Below are 19,949 nucleotides of genomic sequence, written 5' to 3' on the forward strand. Positions count from 1 at the left end.
CAGAATCAAGACTCACGGTGCCAGTTTCATCACGGTGTCTTTTTTTGTTTCTTCAGTTAGAGTAAACGCAACTGCAGTGTTTTCAAGCTGAAATGCTTGACCACTGAGATAGCTTTTCTGACCAACCTATTTTCCATTGCATCTTTCCCCAGATTTCCCCAATAAATACCTCAATATTCGATTACCTGCGAAAGTGCAAACTCCGGTTTAGTTAAAGAGAAGGCCTTAGGCCACTATGACAACGCAACAGAATCCACGAAAAAGCCGGGCGTCGTTAAACTACGCATGGCACACAAGATTCTGGGGCAAGATCCTATCAAACTATCACAGGAAAATGAAAACAAGAAGCACTTTCCACACAGGAAAAGATAGCACAATTCATACACCACTGCTATGCCTTACAGCGAGCAGAACAACTTCCTCCAGCATGGACGGACGCCCTGTGTAAGAAGCAGAAAGAAATCTGACAGATTTGCAGAAAGCATTAAAATTAATGTTTTTTTTTCTTCTGTACAGCCCTAGGCGCTATGTACAGTTACTTACACGCTTACACAGACACGACCATGCAAGCTTTCACCGGATCAAAAGAGCAATCGATCATGTAAACAAAAAGCCCAACAGACAGTCAATACACCCATCACTGCACCTGTGAAATGCTAAGTACTTGTGCGTCCAGACTAGTGAGCAAGACATGCAGTTCGGGTGTGACTCCTATCTGTAAGTCAACGGAGGCAAGACTGTGGCCCTGAAGACACAGCAGTGATTTCGTGTCACAGGACACACAACATGAAACCGTACCTGACTCGTCAATGCTCCAAAAGTGGCCAAGCCACTGCAGAGAGAGTCAGTATTGCAGGCCTGCACTGAACCATGAGCCACACAGCTTCATTACTGGCACTCTTGGAGCGACACTAATCTCTGTACGGACTCCTTGTCAGCTCCACGCAGGCCACGCAGAGCACTTAATGCTCTACGACTTGTCCGTTGCTTAGAGACAGCCTTCTTCTTCCTTGTGATGACAAACAGCTAGCAGGCCCAGCGTCTGCGGTGCATCGCCCTAGGGGCCAGCGAACTTGTTCTCTTCCACTCTTGGCGCCATGCATTACAGCAGTTGCACTGCTTCAGTTGGGCCCTGAGGCGAGTCCAACGTCTTCTCACAGAAGTCGAGTTTAGCCAAGTCAATTAACAAATCAAACTGCGGATCTCATGAACTGCTGGCAGCTGGCAGTCGTGGCCCACCAGTGCTCGCTACAGGTTTCACATTTCCACCGTCCCGCCGTTTGCTGATTAGCATAAGCACTATTAAGACTGGCAGGTAGACCAGGCTCAGCCGAAACAGGGCACGCGACGTCGCACTGTCAGGTTCACTGTAGAACTGCCACGCACGGTGAAGCAGGTACGCGTTCAGAGGCAGTGAGGTGGCGGCGAAGGACCACGCAGTCAGTCCGCTAAGCGGCGCAGCCACGCCACACAGCAGCGCGAGAAGCACGCTGTGCCGAAGCGCGGTGCGCCGGCACAACTCGGGGTGGGTCACGGACATCATGCGGTAGCCCGCGCGCGAGTAGTCAGGTCGCAGGTTCCACGAGAGGGCGTTGAAGTGCGGGAACTGCCACGAGTAGAGCATCGCTCCCAGGACACAGGCACCTGCGGACATTATCAGCTCCGTGTTAGTGCTTTCAGACAGTGATCAGTGCTAAACGGTTGTGGCTGAAGCCAATTAAAGATTGCTGCTTTTTCGTAATACTTTCACCGCTGTGACTGGCTTGAGAAGAGCTAAGTGTGTAACTGCTTTGTACAATGAATCCTCTCACTTAGGCCACTCCTTAAATGTCGCAGAACACTGGTGTTGCAGCAGAGTACAGAAACATTTTTTAGTGCAACCCCGAACAAGAATCTTGTAAACTTATCTTGTCTTCTGCTTTCGGATTAACTCGGTAAGCTGCAGCCAATGGGAGGAGGGCGTCACACCACGTAACCTTGTGGTGTCACCACAACCTGACCGCAGCTGAAACTGAAACAGCTGCTCGACGCAATGCCGTGGTGCTGTAGTTTGCGCAGTGCAGGATTTCACTGGACGGTGATGTTAGAACAACGTGCTGTAGGACCGTAGCAGCGCATGTGTCTTAAAAAGGATTTTGGAGCGCTCTCTAGCTGGTAAATGAGGAGTAATAAGTGTCAAAAGTTTATTTCTTACACAAGGGTCTCTAAATGTCTTATACATTGTGTTTTTCGGTCCTGCCCTTACTTGTTCGTCAAAAATTTGTGCAACATGTAATGCGCAACTGTTTAGCAATATATTTTGTCCATGTTTTATATTATTTTTATGTTTTGTGCTTGACAAAAGCAAGAAAAGTGGGAACACGATCCACATGCAAAATCCGTAGAAGCCTCTTTGTCCAATTTGCTTCCTGCGTTTTCAAAACGGAAAGTAGCCTGCTGCAGGCATGCCCATGTCTGTTGTACGAGTGTCAACGGCGAGTGGATGTAGCATGAACATTTCTTGACTATTTTTTTCAAAGAAAGGTTTTTTTACTTTCTCTCATCTGTTGTTTGTAAGCTTACACGAAGTTCACATCATATGACAAAAATAAATTTTTTTTTCTGAAGTGGCTGTCTCTCAGTAATCATGGGGACACATATGACCCACAATTTCAGAATTACAGGGTGACGGGACGCATATGTCCCACTTTTTCCCCGAGAACCGTTAGTACTAGAGATGTCAAATTTTCTCCATTTCATAATTACCTAAATGGCATGCCTATTCCACCCTTAATAGGCAGTGTGCATTGCTCACCACCTTTTGTCCCACAAAGGATTAAAGCAGAGCTTAAGTGTGCCCCCTCCAACTGAAGAATGAATGCATACTTTCACATGTCTACTCGGTTTAACTACGTTAAAACCCCTACTATTTTTTTTTTCCAAAGTATAAACATGATGGGACTCATTTATAGAAGATGTAGCATCAACAATGACATTTTAATTTAATCATATTCTGTGATAATTTTTTCATCTAGTGAGGGCTCTCTCACACTTCTTTATAGTCATTAAAACTTTATTTATACTTTGCCTGCACGAATGCACTGTTTTATCTTTAACGAGGAGTCACCTATCATCATCACCCCTTTCCACTTGCTCCCGTCCCCCTACAACAATGTGCATATGGGGTACGTAGGTAGTTGAACTTCGCAAAGCGCAATTAAAGGACAGGGACAAGAAGAAGAAGAAGCACACAGGACAAACGCTTGGTGACCAAGCGTTTGTCCTGTGTGCTTCTTCTTCTTGTGCCTGTCTTTTAATTGCGCTTTGCTAAGTTCAACATGTATTAACAACTCGCCCAACTTTCTGCATTACTTGAAGTGTGTAGGTAGGGTGCCCACATAATCAGGTACCCCGTAGCTACCAAATTAAATAAGTACAACATTTTTGACTTGGGGTCATCGGCAGTACCATAGAGTTTCTTACTATTACCTAGAGGGAAAGCTGGCGGCGCTGCACTTCAGCCACCATGGACGCCCAAAGCATCATGGGGCGGTGAGCTACTTGTTGCGGAACAGTCGTAATTTTTCGGAAACATGGAGTGGCACTACTAAGACGTTTCATTCCGAAAACTCTGTTCGTGTGTGCGCAGATGACTTTCGCGCGAACGCAGTGTGCAAAACCCATAGCAGTGAAAACGCGACAACACACGACGCCAATAAAAGGTTTCACTTTTCTGAAATGCCATTAAAAACCTCTTATAGGGTTTAAGCAACAACATTTTTTTTGAAAACATATTTACTTTTAAAAGTGCACCTGTTAATTACGAAAGATTAGTTTTTATAGTTTTCATTACTAGGCCAATAGGAGAGCGGGTCGTCTCTTATTTTGGGCAGACTTTGCACTTAAACGCTTTGCTGCTCGTTTGTTGCAATCATTAGACAAGATATTGAATGTTAGGACGTTTGTATTTATCAAAGCTTTATTTTTCTATTTTTTTTTGGCCAAAAGTTGCAGTTCCGCAACAAGTAGCTCACCGCCCCGTGATGCTTTAAGCGCCCATGGTGGCTGAAGTGGTCTCGAGGGGTCTCCATGCAAACTCCCATAGATGGGCTGCCAGCTTTCCCTCTAGGTAATAGTAAGAAACTCTATGGGCAGTACACTGAATGAGGGCACATAAGCACGATGTCCGTACCAGCATCCAAGGTGCCCGTGCAGGCAGCCCATCCCATGAGTGGCGGGATGGCGCCCACCACCGATCCCAGCCAGGTGTTGGCAATGGAGCAGCGTTTGAGTGGGGTGTAGGCGCACGTGTACAGTGCCAGGTTGGCACCGCCTAGAAGCGCCGTCAGCCCGTTGGCCCCCGCTGCCAGGAGCCAGAGGCCCAGGCCAGCCGTGCCAGCTGCAAAGCCCACCGCGTGCAGAGGGCTGTGGTAAAAAAAAAGATGGGGACAGGCAGTTCACAGCTTTTCCCAGGACCCTGCATAGGCTGCTGCCATTCAAAAGAGAAACGTTACAGCACGATCACACATTCTGGAAGCAGATGGCCTGGTGGTGGGAGGCTTCAGCTTCAGTCCCCGATCCCACTCAAGGACTCCAACAGGTTCCTCACAACTTCACCAGCGCTGCGACGAGGAACAAAGACAGAGGAGGAAGGACAGGGACAAGCGCTACTAACAACTGAAAGATTATTTGAAAAAACACAGATTATATGCTACAACTGAGTTGTGAGCATATAACCTGTGTTTTTTCAAATAAACTTTCAGTTGTTAGTAGCGCAGCAGTTGTGAGCATATAATTTGTGTTTTTTCAAATAAACTTTCAGTTTTTAGTAGCGCTTGTCCCTGTCCTTCCTTCTCTGTCTTTGTTCCTCGTCGCAGTGCTGGTGAAGTTGTGAAGATGTACCAACTAGCTCAAACCACGATTTTGCAACAGGTTCCTGTGACAACACCTCTTGCAGACCTAGCCACAGGGCCCGAGCAACATTAAAGTCGAATCATCCTCCTCGCACTGGCCAGGAAATGATGCTGGCAATGCGCTCCCTCTCAACTTCTCCAACAGGGCTTGAACACAAGACAACACTGCTCTGTTGGGCTAGCCAGTGCAGATTTGAGAACGCATGTCAACATGCAGGTGGCACCACTATCTGCAGATTCAGAGCATGTAACTCACCTAAGGTCATTTTTTCTCACTAATTCTGTTCTTGTTGATCAAACGTCACCGAAGGCGAAGGCAAGGATTCAGACCAACAGTGACAATTCCACAGCAGCATGCAAACAAGTACGAGGCTATCGTGCAGTTCATCGCACAGTTTGAGCCCTTTCCTCCTTTCTCTCAGAGACCCTGCGGCTTTCCTCCTCTTCTTCCTGGCTGATCGCTCATCGTCACACAAGCTCGACAGGCAAGTGGGGCAGCACTCACCTGAGGAAACCCCGCACCAGGACTCGGTTCTTAGTCCGGTTCATCTGGGAGTCGTACGGCACCTCTAGGAACTGCGCCAGAGGCAGAAAAATAGCACAAAACTTGCAGGGGCAGACTTATGGGTCACTCTTGGGGGTGGGGAGGGCGGTCCCATGTAAACCATGCATTTCTTCTCCCTTTTATTTGTCAAAAAAAAAGGGGGGGGGGGGGGGGGGGCTTCAGCATGGTTTTCTAATGTTTTCAAAATTCAGCCCTTGTAAACACGGCTCTCTGTCATTTCTGACAGAAGTGAACAAAGCTTACTCATTTAAGACTGAGCTCCATGTACGCGAAAAAGCAAGCGACACGACAAGGCGACACAGCAACGACGGCTGGCTGTCGCTCCGTCGTGCACCGGCCAAGCTCCATGCGTTGCGACAACGCGAACACGAAATGGAGACGACGATCAGTGCTGCTGGCATAATACACCACAAAGCTGTTTGCGCCTATAGCAAGAGTCACATTATTTGCAAGGATTAAAATTTTGGGCAGAAAAATGCCAAATAAAATGTGTTCACAGCTTTGTCATTGCATGTCATTGTCACGGGTGCTGCCATGTTGCCTGAACGCGGAGCGCACACCTGTTTGAACCTCGCGCGCGTTCTGACGTCAAACGACGCATACCGTATTTACTCGCATATAGGTCGACCACGAATATAGGTTGACCCCTATACATTGGGCTCGCCGAGAAATAAAAAAAAATTATTCGAATATAAGTCGACCCATACCTTTTGAAAAACATGCATATACGACGTAGGACAAGCACACATTTCATCTGACTAATCTCTGAAAAGCGAGCAAATATACAGAAACCTAGGCATGCGCAGAAAAAAACCTGATGTGCAATAAAGAGAACCGTTCAAGATATGAAATCTCAGCTTTAAAAAGGTTCACAGATGTATCGCTGACACAACTTTTTCCTCTTTTTCTTATGTGGTACGCCTCCAAAACTTCCCGTGCTTTACAATCACCGCTCCTGCCCAGAACGCCAAAATATACTGCTTCCTAAGCTGTCCACCACGATAAGACCACAGAAATGAGCGAAAGAGCAATGCGGGTACACACACCGATTCACTGTATGCTCCCGCATGATGATAATGAAGACCTGCGTCACGAATATAGGTCGATAACCAAATATGGGCAACATTTCTGAAAAAAAAAGGTCAACCTATATGCGAGTAAATACGGTACTCGCAAAGCCTAGCAGCACAGTAAACACAAGCAATCTGAAAATCTGGGGTGTTTTATCACTAAAATTTTGTGGTTGAGGCAAGTTCAGACAAAGCGAAAGCTTCGTGCGCATTTAGTTTGCCGTGAACGTGGGGCACAGCGTAGCGACAACGACGAATCGATGGTGAAGCAAGAGGCTCGGTAGTGACGTACGCTGCCGGATCAGCTGCTATTGGCTAATCGCATTAGCAACTTCCGGGCGACGAGCGAAATTTTCTGTGAGTGCAGATCCGAGCGACACGACAAGTGACACGGGCATTTCGCTTCGCGTACATGGAGTTCAGCCTTTATTCAAACACACGTATGATAACTCCAAAATGAGTTTTTGCTCAAAAGCTCTGCGTTGCTCACACACACACATACCTGGTTGATGGCGTTGGCAGCACACGAGGTAAACGCAGTTCCCGCTACGGTGAATAGTACCACCCAGGGATCAAAGGCACTGGGAGCCATGGCATAGCCTGCCAGGGTAGTTGTCACCACCAGGCCTGCACACGGGCAGCAGAGGACCTCTGAAGGCATCCGAGGAATGTGCTCAACAGGAACCAATTTCAAGAGGAGAGTAAAAATTCAGGGGGGCGCTTTGTTGACCTAAAGTGAGGAGAGGCTTGAGCCTCAAGCACAGTGTTGCTGCTTGTGTCACTGATGTGTGGTTACGATGTTAAGGTTAGGTTCGCCTCTGAGTGTGGAACATGATAGCATCTTGCAACGCTGCCAGGGAGTCCACAGAACACCATCGCCCATTCGGCTCTAAGTCTTGCTTGTCAGTAAATTAGTTTTTGAGGAAAGGAAATGTATCTGTCTGGCATATCTTGGTGGACACCTGAACCTCGCAGTAAGGGAAGGGAGGAAGATGGGAGTGAATGAAGACAGCGTATTCACTAGAGGCGCCTTTGTTCATTCCAAACCATCCAGCTGGCATGGCGGAGTGGTTACGGTGCTCGCTTCGCATTCCGGAGACCCTGGTTCGATTCCCGAACTGTACCAAATTCCTTTTCGGTTTTATTTATTTATCTGGTCTGTCTAGAAAGCTTAATTAGGCTAATTGGTTAATTAAGCAATGAACTAAACTCAGTTCCACTTAGTTGGAGCATCACTATACGATCCTTTTAATTGGTTGCATGATTACTAGCCAAAGTACAATTGGCCCGTTTGAAATTCGCGCACTGTTACGTCACGACCATTTTGACCAACTGAAAAGCGTGACATTTCTGTCGACAACTTCTGCTTACAACGATGAGGCATTAAAGGCTTCCGCCTCAATAATTCCTGCACAGCAGCCACGTGAACACTGCCATTTGGCCGCTGAGTCTAGAGCCTCCAGGATTATCAAACTGTGTGAAACCAAAAGGACGCGCATTGTAGCTATGCAGAAAACTTTATGGCCATCTGACCATCTAATACCTTACACTTGCGGTGCCGCTGTCAGCCCCAATAGTTTTTGTACAATTGAAAACAGCCAACCCACCAAAATGGTGACCTGAATGTCATTTCTGGATGGTAAAATATAACAATGTCACAGGGCGATAGACAAGGACAAGCATTCCCAAAATAATATTTGAGCACCAACTAGCCTGATGTACCATCATTATGATAAACTATATGACGAGAAGGAATTTTTTTCTTATCTTTTTTTGAAGCAGCTTCAACCGACGGTTAACAACCTTTCATTTGCAAACATGCTTTGACAGCACTCATACACTTTTACACAAATATGCACCAAGCTCCCAGCAGCACTGAGATTCTAGGCTGCACTCGCTTCTGCAAAATAATCTACTTAACAAGCTGCAAAATTTGCTGTCATTATACTGCACACTATAGCATTTTACAGTGTTCAGTTGTAGGGTCACAACTTTCAAGAAAGACGGTTAATTCTTCCTTATAATCTTTACTCCGTGGCAGGTCTTTTCGTTAGCCTTTGTGCCCTCCGCTTACCTGTGAGCCGGATCTTGCTCAGCGCCATGTAGTAGTGGGGTAGCCGAGCAACGTCTAGCTGCCGCCGGTGCCATTCTTCCATGGGCTCTGCAGCAGCAGGGGCTGGCTGAACAGGCGGCGGAGGAGGAGACAGGATGATGTCTGTGCCATGGCTGATTGCAGCTTCTGGGACGCTCATCAGCCGGCCTGCCCTGGCTACAAACAGCACCGGGGGCTCAGCACAAGCGACGGGAGTCAGCTCTTCCCCAGCCTTGACCTCTTCCATGGCAACCTTAGGTGACACCGTTGTGCTCGCCTGTCGAACCTGCACCAACAAAGCCCGTTTGCAATCAGACAGCAGTGCGAGTCATTGCCCTCAAACACCACGACTGTCATCATCATCAGTCCAGCCTTATCCCCACCAAATGAAAGGCTTCTCCTCCCATATCTGTGGTCACCTTAACCCTGCAAACTTCTTAACCTCCTTCGCGCCCTCCTACACTTGCCTTCTCTTGCAATCCAATCTGTTCAGCTAAGGGATCATCCTTTAAAGGTGCACTGAAGAGGAATCTGAACTTGTCTTTTTGCCGCGGGAACTCGATCTACACGTTCCTAGCATTCTTAGTAACTGCGACTTATTGCCCTGTATGGCCGATTTCCCTAATTAAATCGAATTAACGGCCGGCTCCCGCCCTTTTTTTTGAATTCTGCCTCGTACGGTGGGCGGAGTCGACCAACGCGTGGAGTGCCTTTCACCCAGTCCGGTGGCGGCTTGCCGCTCTGCCATCGGCGGAGTAATACGTAGTAGTCCGTAGTAGCAAATAGTCCGCGCGTATTTTTATTTCTGCGGGCTTATTTTGCGGCTATATTATCTGCGAATGAAACTATTTATTCATGGAAACCTAAAAAACAAAATAAAGCGAAAGCAAAGCCTCCACGGAGCTGGCTGAAAGGAACTTCACGCGTTGGTCGACTCCGCCCATCGTACGAGGCAGAATTCAAAAAAAAGGGCGGGAGCCGGGCGTTAATTCGATTTAATTAGGGAAATCGGCCATACAGGGCAATAAGTTGCAGTTTCTAAGAATGCTAGGAACGTGTAGATCGAGTTCCCGCGGCAAAAAGACAAGTTCAGAATCCTCTTCAGTGCACCTTTAAGCAATACGCCGTGTATATGTGCATTTCCTTGTGAGCAAACGGGCCCTCAAACACACACTGCACTACATTTGAGTGCAATATTGCAAGGATGCAAAGGAAAACACAGTCATTCATGCACCTTGTGACGTCAGCAGAAAGTCTGTTCCCACCCGCTGACCACTTTTGCTCTGCAGTCACAAACAGTCAGTCCAGAGGCAATCATTCGAGAATAAAGCCCACAATGCATGTCAAAAGCCAGCCAGCCAATTGAACAATGCTAATAGAGGGTGCACGTGATGGTCAGAACATACGGCGTCATTGATTATGCTTGTGCTGTGGTGCTGTTCAAGCGAATAAAATTGAGCAGTGTATACACAGGAACAACTTGACTTTTGTGGTAGAATGCTGTAGATGGCACCAAGAGCTTCTTAGTGCAGTTATTGATGGCTAGATGGCGCCACTACTACTGGGCAGCATATATTTCTGGCACCTGCTTATTAGAGCATATATTGAAAACTTTGAAAGTAGCTGTTATTAAGCTTACATGGTGCGACCGGTAGACACTGCGCAGGTACCGCACACTGCCCCTGGTCTTGAGCTGGGTTCGTGCCAGGCTAGGCAGGGCCAGCATGGCTAGGCACAACATGCCCAGCTGTCACCTGCAAGCAGTTTTCATTGGACACTCGACTCCTCAACTGAGTACACAATGCACATATATGCACACCTCCCCAGAGATGGGTGGGCCCATGTATGTACAAACACAGTTTAGTTTATTGGGGTTTAACGTCCCAAAGCAACTCGGGCTATGAGGGACGCCGTAGTGGAGGGCTCCGGAAATTTCGACCACCTGGGGTTGAAATTTCCGGAGCCCTTCATTACGGCATCCTGCTCTTTTTTTTTTTCATCGACCCACATGAAGAAAGCTGAACTAAGTTGAAGAGACTGCATATTTTCTTGAGAAAATTGCATACAACGTAAATGTTGATAAGTTTCAGCCGTACATGCAATGCAAATCTACCAGAAAATTGCTCGCATAACCATTAAAGTTTGCAAAATGCAGCTCGGTTGGAAACATGCTTTGTTCTGCTCCAAGATTCAAGAATTATAATCAATCAGTATAGAATTAAGGCTAGGCTAACAAACTCGAACAAGCGCTTTTGTTGACTCGGTACATGCAAGGCAAGATATGAATAAGCGGGACTTTTTCAAACTGCTTCCAGCTGGTCCCAGCCGACTTGTTGGTTTATGAATAACCGCCCCCGCCTCCCCCCGCAGGCAACTCTTGGAGTACGGTTGTTGCAAGCGGTTGCGGGCTTAATGAATGATTGTACCGACAGGGTCCACAATGAATGTTTTCCGCAAATTTCGCAATGGCTACAATCCAGCCGGCACTGGCTGATCGGTAGTCACCGCGTGAAGTGATGTCATATATGGTAAGCCATTCAGCAATCGAGTGCGTATGCTGCGACAAGCGAAAGCATGCTTAGTAAACAGAGCAATACGATGGCATAAGGTGCGTCCGTCTTAGTAAAAGTGGGATTTTTTGACACGGTGACCCTTTAAACCGGGCAAAGGTCAGCTAGCAAGGTCAGAACTAGCGCATCGGTGCGCATACGCCGAACACACACAACAAAAGTGAACGAACCAACAGCGGTCGTGTCACGTCGAACAGTTACGCCCTGACAAAACTATGCGACTGATATCGGGTTCAAGAGCAATCGATGAATTGTCACAAGCATATCTGTGTGCAGCAGACCACCGATGCGCCGAATATTGCGGCGATCCAGCGTCACGGTAAGGCTCTGTGAAACAGACGTGCAAACGTGAAACAAAGCACCGATGTGCACTGCCTGACACTTATGCGCGCGGGATCGCACATTTCACACGGTAGTAAAAGAATGAATTACCGGTGACCGCGACCACGCTGCCGCATCGCTGAAAGGAGAACAAAAAAAATTGTTGACGTCGCCATGACGGGCTTGAGATTACGATAATGGTGATAATGAAAATTACGTTTGCAAAAAATAAAAAAAGAACATTTGTTAAGGCTTTTTACAGCTCGTTACTTTTTGTTTTTACAGAAACTGCACACAATTATGCAGTTATTTAGAAAGTTTTTCTTAACGTTGGTTTTGGTTTCGTTGCTTTGTTTTTGGCTGCCCGGTAATTTTTGTTGATGCCACGGGTTTCGTGCCATTTCATACCATGGTTAAAACGTAATTTAGGCGACTGTCATGCGTCGTGGAAAGAACCGAAGAGAGAAGCTTTTATTGAGTAAGTGCACGTTCTTGGCAGTGCCGCTTCCGAAGCCTGCTTGGCCTGCTCCAGGGACAGGTTGGCGCTTCAGGCACGTGGAGGAGTCGCCGGTCAGTGCAAGGGTTCAGTGGCCTGAGAAATGACTCGGATATGTTCCCTGTGTGATGCCGTGAATAAAGGGAACTGATATCCTGAGCAAAGGTGAAAAGACGATAGAAGTTTCGACGCTCGGCGCTGTTATCAATGGCCTGAAGGAGCGACTTGGAGCTACAGTAACATCCGCTTATCGCTCAAAAATATGACAAGCTTGTTCAAAGTAATGTTCCGAGCTGCGGAACTCAGTATTTTGCTCGCGCGAGCTGAGAGCTCCATCATAGCTGGAATTAGTTATAAGGCCTTGTCAAAAATTTACACCAGTATCTGCTCCCAGGGTGGTACTAATGATGCTTGTTGATGATGTAAAACTTTCATGGAATTACAGAATTTTTTAGCAATACAGGCACCATGCACTCATACCACAGAGCCTTTTTAATTGATGGTGCACTTTGCCAGTTAGACTAAACTCATGGTAATAAACCAGATCTTCTCTCAGTTCTCATATGCCATGGAAGTATTAACGGAGAGAAAGCAAGCAACGTGGTAAAAATATGTTTATTGCACAAAAAGAGCATAAACAGCAATTTGGTCTTAAAATATTTCCATAAGTAACTGACCTTAAAAATCTGCGATAGCACTTGAGGGATGTAGCTATGTGCAACACCGATCTCTAACAAACATAGAAAATAAGCCATATTGCACACCGGGTCCATAAAAGCTCTCTGCAGGCTTCTCCATGCTTTAAATATAAAATTAAACAAATGAGTCAGCTTTCAGTACATGAACTTCAATGCAGCAGAATGCCTCGCTTCATTTGTAACCCATAAAAAGCTACCCTGAAAGCGCGTGTTGTCAAGTGCTGAAAAATGCGAAGGCATGCACAATCAAACAATAATAAAATGATCTTGAAAGCACTATAAGATAATAGATCTGATCCCTGAAACTATCTGAAACAGGGTCACCGTCTGAAGTATATGCCACGCATTGGATTAAAATCGTCGAAAAATATCCTTAGTGCTCTTGAAAGACACCTGAACAACCACAGCCTAACAACAATAAGGGTATCGCATTCGATATAAATTAAGATATGTACGGATTCATGTATCGAAACTATAAAAGCAATCATGGGCTGCAGAATTTTGTTTCAAGGCACCGTACGCAGGCACTTGAGGGCAGATATTAAGAAGTTGGTTCCAGATTTCGTTCCTTGTAAAATTGGTTGATTGTCTCCAAGATCGAACGAAGGGCAATCACGTACTCCCCACAGTTGGCATGAAGCTGTTTCGAGTAGTCAGGGTGTGATGCGTCGTTCGGACTGGGTGCCAAGTCATGTCTGAAGGTCCTCATGGAAGGCATCGCCCGGATATCCTTAGTGCTCTTGAAAGACACCTGAACAACCACAGCCTAACAACAATACGGGTATCGCATTCGATGTAAATTAAGATAAGTATAGATTCATGTATCGAAACTATAAAAGCAATCGTGGGCTGCAGAATTTTGTTTCAAGGCACAGTACGCAGGCACTTGAAGGCAGATATTAAGAAGTTGGTTCCAAATTTCGTTCCTTGTAAAATTGGTTGATTGTCTCCAGGACCGCATGAAGGGCAATCACGTACTCCCCACAGTTGGCATGAAGCTGTTTCGAGTAGTCAAGGTGTGATGCGTCGTTCGGACTGGGTGCCAGGTCATGTCTGAAGGTCCTCATGGAAGGCATCGCCCGGATATCCTTAGTGCTCTTGAAAGACATCTGAACAATCACAGCCTAACAACAATACGGGTATCGCATTCAATGTAAATTAAGATAAGTATAGATTCATGCATCGAAACTATAAAAGCAATTGTGGGCTGCAGAATTTTGTTTCAAGGCACAGTACGCAGGCACTTGAAGGCAGATATTAAGAAGCTGGTTCCAGATTTCGTTCCTTGTAAAATTGGTTGATTGTCTCCAGGACCGAACGAAGGGCAATCACGTACTCCCCACAGTCGGCATGAAGCTGTTTCGAGTAGTCAGGGTGTGATGCGTCGTTCGGACTGGGTGCCAGGTCATGTCTGAAGGTCCTCATGGAAGGCATCGCCCGGACGGCGACAGAAAACAGCTTCTGGACAAGCCAGTTGTGGTACTGCTTCAGCGTCCTGCCATATGCCTTGCTCGCACAGTCAGCCAGGTTCTCGTTTCCACTGTGGATCTCTGAGAGGAACTGCAGTATGAACTCAAGTGCCCTCTTGAGCCACAGCAGAGATTCGATGGCTCGGCCGGTGGTGGCGTTCCTGCCCTCCTCAACTTCCTGCTGCAGCATGGCCAGCAACTTGGCGAAGCCAGTTGAGTCTGTGCTGTACTTTTCACTTAGCTTGTCAATGTTTCCCTGGATGTCGGCCTTGATAGGAGCGAATACAGTGGCCCCGAGGACGTTGAACACGGGCAGCACGGAACGGCAGCAGTCCAAGAAAGCGGCCGTCTCGATGTTGGACTCGGACGGCTCCTTCAGCTGGACGAAGCTGGATTTCATGACGGAGAAGAAAGTTTGAACTTCGCGCGAGACGATGCCGTCAGAGTCTGGAGGTGGGCCGCCGCTCACGGGCGCATGGTTCTGCTCGCCGGACTTGCGTTCCGTTGTCATCGCTCCGGTGGCGAGCGCGGTAGGGCTGTGCTCTTTCGTACCTGCGTCAGAAATGTCGACGCCACAGTGTTTTAGAAGTGACACCTACGCTATCCGCCGAGACCACTGCCTGCTAAACCGGTACTGAGCCGAAGACCGCTAACTTTGACAAAGCTGTATGAGCTGTCCGACGTCGTCGGTCGTTGTGCTAAATATGCATGTCACCATAAACTGCGCCACACATTTCCGAAAAATGCTCGATCACTTCCCGAGGGTGGAGTTTCTGTCGACACAAGTTGGAGAAGTAGTCAAAAAGCCTCTATCTGACCTTAACATGCCCGAATTTTCGGCGATCAGAGAATTCAGGTTTGCAAAACTGAATATTTTACTCACCGTGTGCAAGAAAGGGAATAACACTATTAACAACACGCCGCAAGTCAAGCGCGCCGACTTGATCGCCCCTCCTTCCTTGCAGATGGGCGCACTCTGAAGATATTCCGCAGCTGAAACTCGTTGAAAAGGCGCAGCTGCGCGCAGCTTACCTCATGAATTTTTATCAGATCCGATGTAAAAGGGTAGCAGCCGACGACACACACCTCCGAGCATAGAGTTTCTTGCCTCCGAGACCTACTGAAATACAGACCTGCACATTAACCTATGGAGCAGCGTGGCAGCGTGCCCCAACGTTCGTTAGCTTTTTGGCCGTTAAGGGCGCTCGTTTGCTCTGTTCGTCTGCTATGGTCATCATCATCGTTTGCCAGTTCGAGCACGCTATTTAATGTGTTTTTTCTTTATTCCTCCATGCTATTTAATATGTTTGTTTTGTTTTTATGATAATCTAAACATCAGCTATAAAAAAAGCCATAATAACGACTTCTGCCGCTTCCCGTAGCAGGGGGCGGCAGAAAGTTAGGTGGGCGGATGAGTTTGAGTTTAAGAAGTTTGCGGGTATACGGTTACAGTTACGGTGGCCACAACTGGCAAAGAACAGGGTTAATTGGAGAGACATGGGAGAGGTCTTTGCCCATGCCTTTGCCCTGCAATGGGCGTAGTCAGGCTGATGATGATATTAACTCTATGCAAAGATGCCTGCCGGTGTGCCAAAAACTTGCTGCTCTTCCCTTTGTTCTCCTTTCCACTTAAGGCGATAGCTAGCGATCCACGTGGCTGCCACTTGCAACACATGCGCACTCTGCGCGCGGTCGTGGTGCGCGCGCGCGCACGCCGTGGCAGACGACGCCTTCCGCGTGTTTTCGACTGTTAAAGTAGCCGAAACTCCAAGCACGCAGAGGTGAAGGTAAAAAGTCGCAAATAAATTTAACTTGCTCTCTCATAGGCTACTTAAACCCTCTTTAAATGAAGTTCAAATCTTTTGTGAAACTATGTCGGCAGACCTATTAGCAGCACTGTTTATCACGTTTGCCGATTGCTACCTTTCGCTGCTTGCAATTGTTTTGGTCTTTTGGCACTTGAGCGGCAGTTTTACTTGTTCATTGTGCGTATTGAGAAAAATTCGGTTTTGTAAACTGCAATGCGCTATTGTTGCGTCCCAAACTGCACCTCAAGCAAACGAAGAAAGGGGCCCAGGGTCTCATTACATGAGCTACCATCCGACAGCGCTACGCATGAGCGGTGGATAGGAGCAATAGCGCGGAAGGATTGGGTGGGAACATCCGATTACACTGTTGTGTGCAGCCTGCACTTCAAACAGTCTGTCAACTGAAGCCAGGTGCAGTGCCTAGTGTGTTCATTGCCAGAACGCCGCGCACGGAGAAGTCCGGCGAGACCAGGTGGAGCAGAAAAACGCAAGCGCGAGCCTTCGCCAAGTGTGCCTTGCGTACGTGTTAGGCATGTGTGAAGATGAGCAAGATGATGATGTGATTGCAGAACCCAAGGCAGCCCCTTCAGTTCGACTGCCCGGTGAACTACCAACATCATCAAATGCTGCGGGGCCAACCAACTGGAAATTTACAGATGGTAGAAGCAGCACACTCCACATTGAACATGACATAGTTGCACCGAGTGGCGCATTGCATGAATCTGTGCTACATGGCGGAAAACCGGTCACAGCTGTGGGACACAAGAAACGAAAAACTAAAGTCCATGCTAAAAGGTCCCCAAGCAACCACCGATATCCTTCGGACGGCCGACAGAGGTCTATTTCGGATGTTCTGTACGTCCGCTGAACATCCGCAAACAGCCGATAGACGTCCGTCGGCCGTCCGAAAGGTGGCCAAAGGTATACGGTTCGCCCGCCGACGGACGTCCAGTTGAGTACGTCCATTGGCGGATCTTTCTCGAATATTCGCATATATGGTGCATGCGTGCTTTTTTCACTCCGCGCAATGCAATAAAACCAAAAACAATTTGATGCATAGCACGCATATTTTATTGTGGTTGATGATACATCAGCAGAACAATTGGTTACATTCGGAAAATTTCTTAAATGTGACTCTTGAAATGTGGCAAGCTTGGGACACACATCCGTAATCTTCCCACCCACAGGATTTCTGAAATAAAAAAGAACGCGGCAAACATCAGTCATGTGAAACAAATAGCACAATGCAGTAGCCCAAGTAAAAACATTGGAACCAATTAATAGAAGTGTTTAATGCTGCAAGTATAACAGACAATGCACTTTAACAAACACCTCAATGAGTATAAGGCAATAACAGCTCTCACTTTTCCACACCATATTTGACAATGTATCTGTTCTTTATTTATTTTCATGGGCCTTAGGGCACTAACCTGCGCAGCACTGTACGCGACTGTGCACAGAAAGCCGCAAAGCTTCCGTTGCGAACCACTGCGAACTACACGTGCTTCCTATGGTCTGCCTTTCGCGCGTTGTCACTCTTTATATAGGCACAGTGAACATAGCGATGCCTTAAAAATTAACAAGATGCGAAAACACTCCGTCCCGCAACTTTGAAGAGGAGTGGGAATTAGTCGCGCGAGTTGAGGGCTCCCGCAGCTGTGTGATGTAGGCTCCCGAAACTGTGAGAACAGCACACACTTGGGGAAGCCATCTCCTCGCGCTTACTGCTCCCATTGTCCTGTGAACGAATGTTATATGAGCATGCTGCATTGTCCTAGAAGCGAAGTTCCAAGAAGTGTACTGGATACATACCTTCGTAGGCAATCATATGTGCACTAAGCCTTCTTTACACCAAGGTCGACGCAGTACGGGATTCCGGTGTTCCAGAAGAGCTTCAGGCGCTTCCCGTATCTTTCGAATTGCTTAAGTTACATACAACTTTCGTCCACAGACCGAACAAAGCCACATTTTATAACACTACGCGACATATCAACAACAGCGCTACGGAGCCGTACTGATGGATTGAATTGGTCTGACCGCGAACTGACATCTATGATGATGGTGATAGCAGAATGCACGGGAGTTTTGATGCTTACGAATGGCTTCAATGGCAAGTTTAGCTAGCAAAACAGTGGACATGTCGCGCAACTCCTCTAATTTGGAGAACTTTTATAAATATAAAACTAGTCATTGAATTCTTGCAAAATTCTGTAACACCTGCTTCTCCTCTTAGATAAATTTAGCTCGTTGGCGGCTCTTGCACTGCAGGTAGGAGTGGAATTATGGTGTGGAATTGTACCAATTTACAAACGTCTTCGCGTCAAACCTTCCAACTGATGCAAATAAAACAGTATACATACACGGAAGACTCGAATTTTCTGTGAAATAAAAAACGTTCATACTCATGGCCTGGGAAAATACTCGACCTTACATCCTTCGGACGTCCACCTCGTCTCTCATGCGGATATACAAAAGTGGACACTGTCCGTACGTCCGGCGGATGTACGAATACGGATATCCGAAATCGGATTGTGTTCGTACGTCCTATGGACGTCCGATCTCGGCAAAGGACGTTCGGATCTAGCTCGTACGTCCGACGGATATCTGTGGTTGCTTGGGTCGCTTCAAACACAAACAGTGCCAACACCCTCTTCTCTAAGTTTTCACGTCCAGCACAAACGTTGGCGACAAAAAGAACGCACCCTGAGAGCGAAAAGTGACAGACTGAACAGAACAGTGGAGGCGTACAAGCAAGAGCTTCAGAAACTGAAGGAAAGCTGCTTGGTCAGTGCATTTTTTGAAGTTGGCGCCGATGCAGAAGACGGAAGTGCAAAAGTAGTGCTACTTCGAGACCAAGTGAAGAATTATAAAGAAAAGAAACCACAGTGGTCTGAAACAAAAATCAGACACTATATCATTTTTTGACACCTGTCCGCAAAGACCTACGAGCGTATGAGGTCCGAGGGACTCCTCCGACTACCATGTCAAAGCACTCTACAGAAATATACTGGAACAGTCGCCAGAGAAGTTGGGTTTAATGGCCAGGTCCGTAGCCACCTGAAAGCAGAACTAGAAAATCTGGACATACGAGGTCCAAGGGACTCCTCCGACTACCATGTCAAAGCATTCTACAGAAGTATACTGGAACAGTCGCCGGAGAAGTTGGAGTTAATGTGTAGTCCGTAGACGCCTGGAAGCAGAACTATAAAATCTGGACACGCCTTAGTTGAAAGTGTGCGGTCTTGTAGGAGACGAGATGAGGATTCGGGATAAGCTGATCTACAACAAGCAAAGAGATGCATTTGTGGATGACGTTGACGTGAGCCCCGAACTTTCAAGGTATCGGTCCCAGTTCAGAAGGCGAGGTCCTATCGAACTACCTTTTGTGCTTTTTGTTTTTGCTGTGTGATCTTCACGAAAGGTTTAAGATACCCGAGGCGTATTTTTTTTATCAGAGGCTGTACAGGAGAACAACTGGCTGTAATTGTATGCCACGTGCTCAAGATGACGGCCGAAGTAGGATTCGACATCATCTGGCTGATGACCGACAACCATAAGAATGTCGCGGCAATGGTATTCTGTGCGGAGGCAAGGCGAACATACAGACATCGCACGATGCCAATCCCCCTACGGAGCTTTCTTTCGACCAAAGTCACATCATAAAAAATATGAGGTCACAGTTCCTGGCTAAGGACTTCGGCTAAGTAAAGCAGATCCCATAAGGAGATGTCAGAAGTCTATACAGAATGCAGAAAAACTCGATAGTGAAGCCAGTAAGGTTCTTGACCCGAAAGCACGTGCATCCATCTAACATATAGAAAAGTGAACGTCAGGTCAGCGGTTCAGTTGTTTCTAGTTCTTGTAACTGCCGTGCTTAGCTACCTCAAAGGTCAGGCCAGCCACACATGTGGACTTCGCTTCAGCAGGGCCCACAATTAGATTCAAAATGATATAGAAGTGGTTCACAA

The 19,949-nt window shown here is 47.0% G+C and overlaps 2 protein-coding genes across 4 annotated transcripts; both read right to left on the bottom strand.

Annotated features, from left to right (window-relative positions):
• Positions 1 to 1,154: 1,154 nt before the first annotated feature.
• On the bottom strand, positions 1,155 to 11,696 carry Cox10 (Cytochrome c oxidase assembly factor 10). 2 transcript variants are annotated; one of them, XM_089587919.1, is made up of 7 exons: positions 11,622 to 11,696; positions 10,259 to 10,373; positions 8,602 to 8,905; positions 7,030 to 7,154; positions 5,398 to 5,468; positions 4,172 to 4,404; positions 1,155 to 1,644 (listed from the first exon to the last, which is right to left on the bottom strand). In XM_089587919.1, exons 2-7 carry the CDS (start codon positions 10,358 to 10,360, stop codon positions 1,205 to 1,207), a joined length of 1,275 nt encoding a protein of 424 aa, XP_089444045.1. In that variant the 5' UTR covers positions 10,361 to 10,373; positions 11,622 to 11,696; the 3' UTR covers positions 1,155 to 1,204. The 2 variants fall into 2 exon arrangements, with proteins under 2 accessions (XP_089444045.1, XP_089444047.1); XM_089587921.1 differs by lacking the exon at positions 11,622 to 11,696 and adding an exon at positions 11,360 to 11,506.
• Positions 11,697 to 12,603: 907 nt separating this feature from the next.
• Positions 12,604 to 15,265, bottom strand: LOC149348100 (pleckstrin homology domain-containing family A member 8-like). Of its 2 annotated transcripts, none has more exons than XM_089587922.1 (2): positions 15,206 to 15,265; positions 12,604 to 14,725 (listed from the first exon to the last, which is right to left on the bottom strand). In XM_089587922.1, the coding sequence occupies exon 2, from the start codon at positions 14,682 to 14,684 to the stop codon at positions 13,962 to 13,964; it is 723 nt and encodes a 240-aa protein (XP_089444048.1). In that variant the 5' UTR covers positions 14,685 to 14,725; positions 15,206 to 15,265; the 3' UTR covers positions 12,604 to 13,961. The 2 variants fall into 2 exon arrangements, with proteins under 2 accessions (XP_089444048.1, XP_089444049.1); XM_089587923.1 differs by lacking the exon at positions 15,206 to 15,265 and adding an exon at positions 15,057 to 15,187.
• Between the last annotated feature and the right edge of the window lie 4,684 nt (positions 15,266 to 19,949).

Source organism: Amblyomma mixtum, chromosome 4 (genome assembly GCF_055824585.1).
Source record: "Amblyomma mixtum isolate Tamu chromosome 4, ASM5582458v1, whole genome shotgun sequence".
NCBI classification, from domain to species: domain Eukaryota; kingdom Metazoa; phylum Arthropoda; class Arachnida; order Ixodida; family Ixodidae; genus Amblyomma; species Amblyomma mixtum.

Coding starts and splice junctions, on each gene's coding strand:
- Cox10 (XM_089587919.1), bottom strand. CDS start 10,360: ATGTTGTGCCTAGCCATGCTGGCCCTGCCTAGCCTGGCACGAACCCAG. Junction 7,155..8,601: donor GAGCAAGATCCGGCTCACAG/GTAAGCGGAGGG, acceptor GCCCGTGTGCAG/GCCTGGTGGTGACAACTACC. Junction 4,405..5,397: donor CTGGTGCGGGGTTTCCTCAG/GTGAGTGCTGCC, acceptor TTTTTACCACAG/CCCTCTGCACGCGGTGGGCT.
- LOC149348100 (XM_089587922.1), bottom strand. CDS start 14,684: ATGACAACGGAACGCAAGTCCGGCGAGCAGAACCATGCGCCCGTGAGC.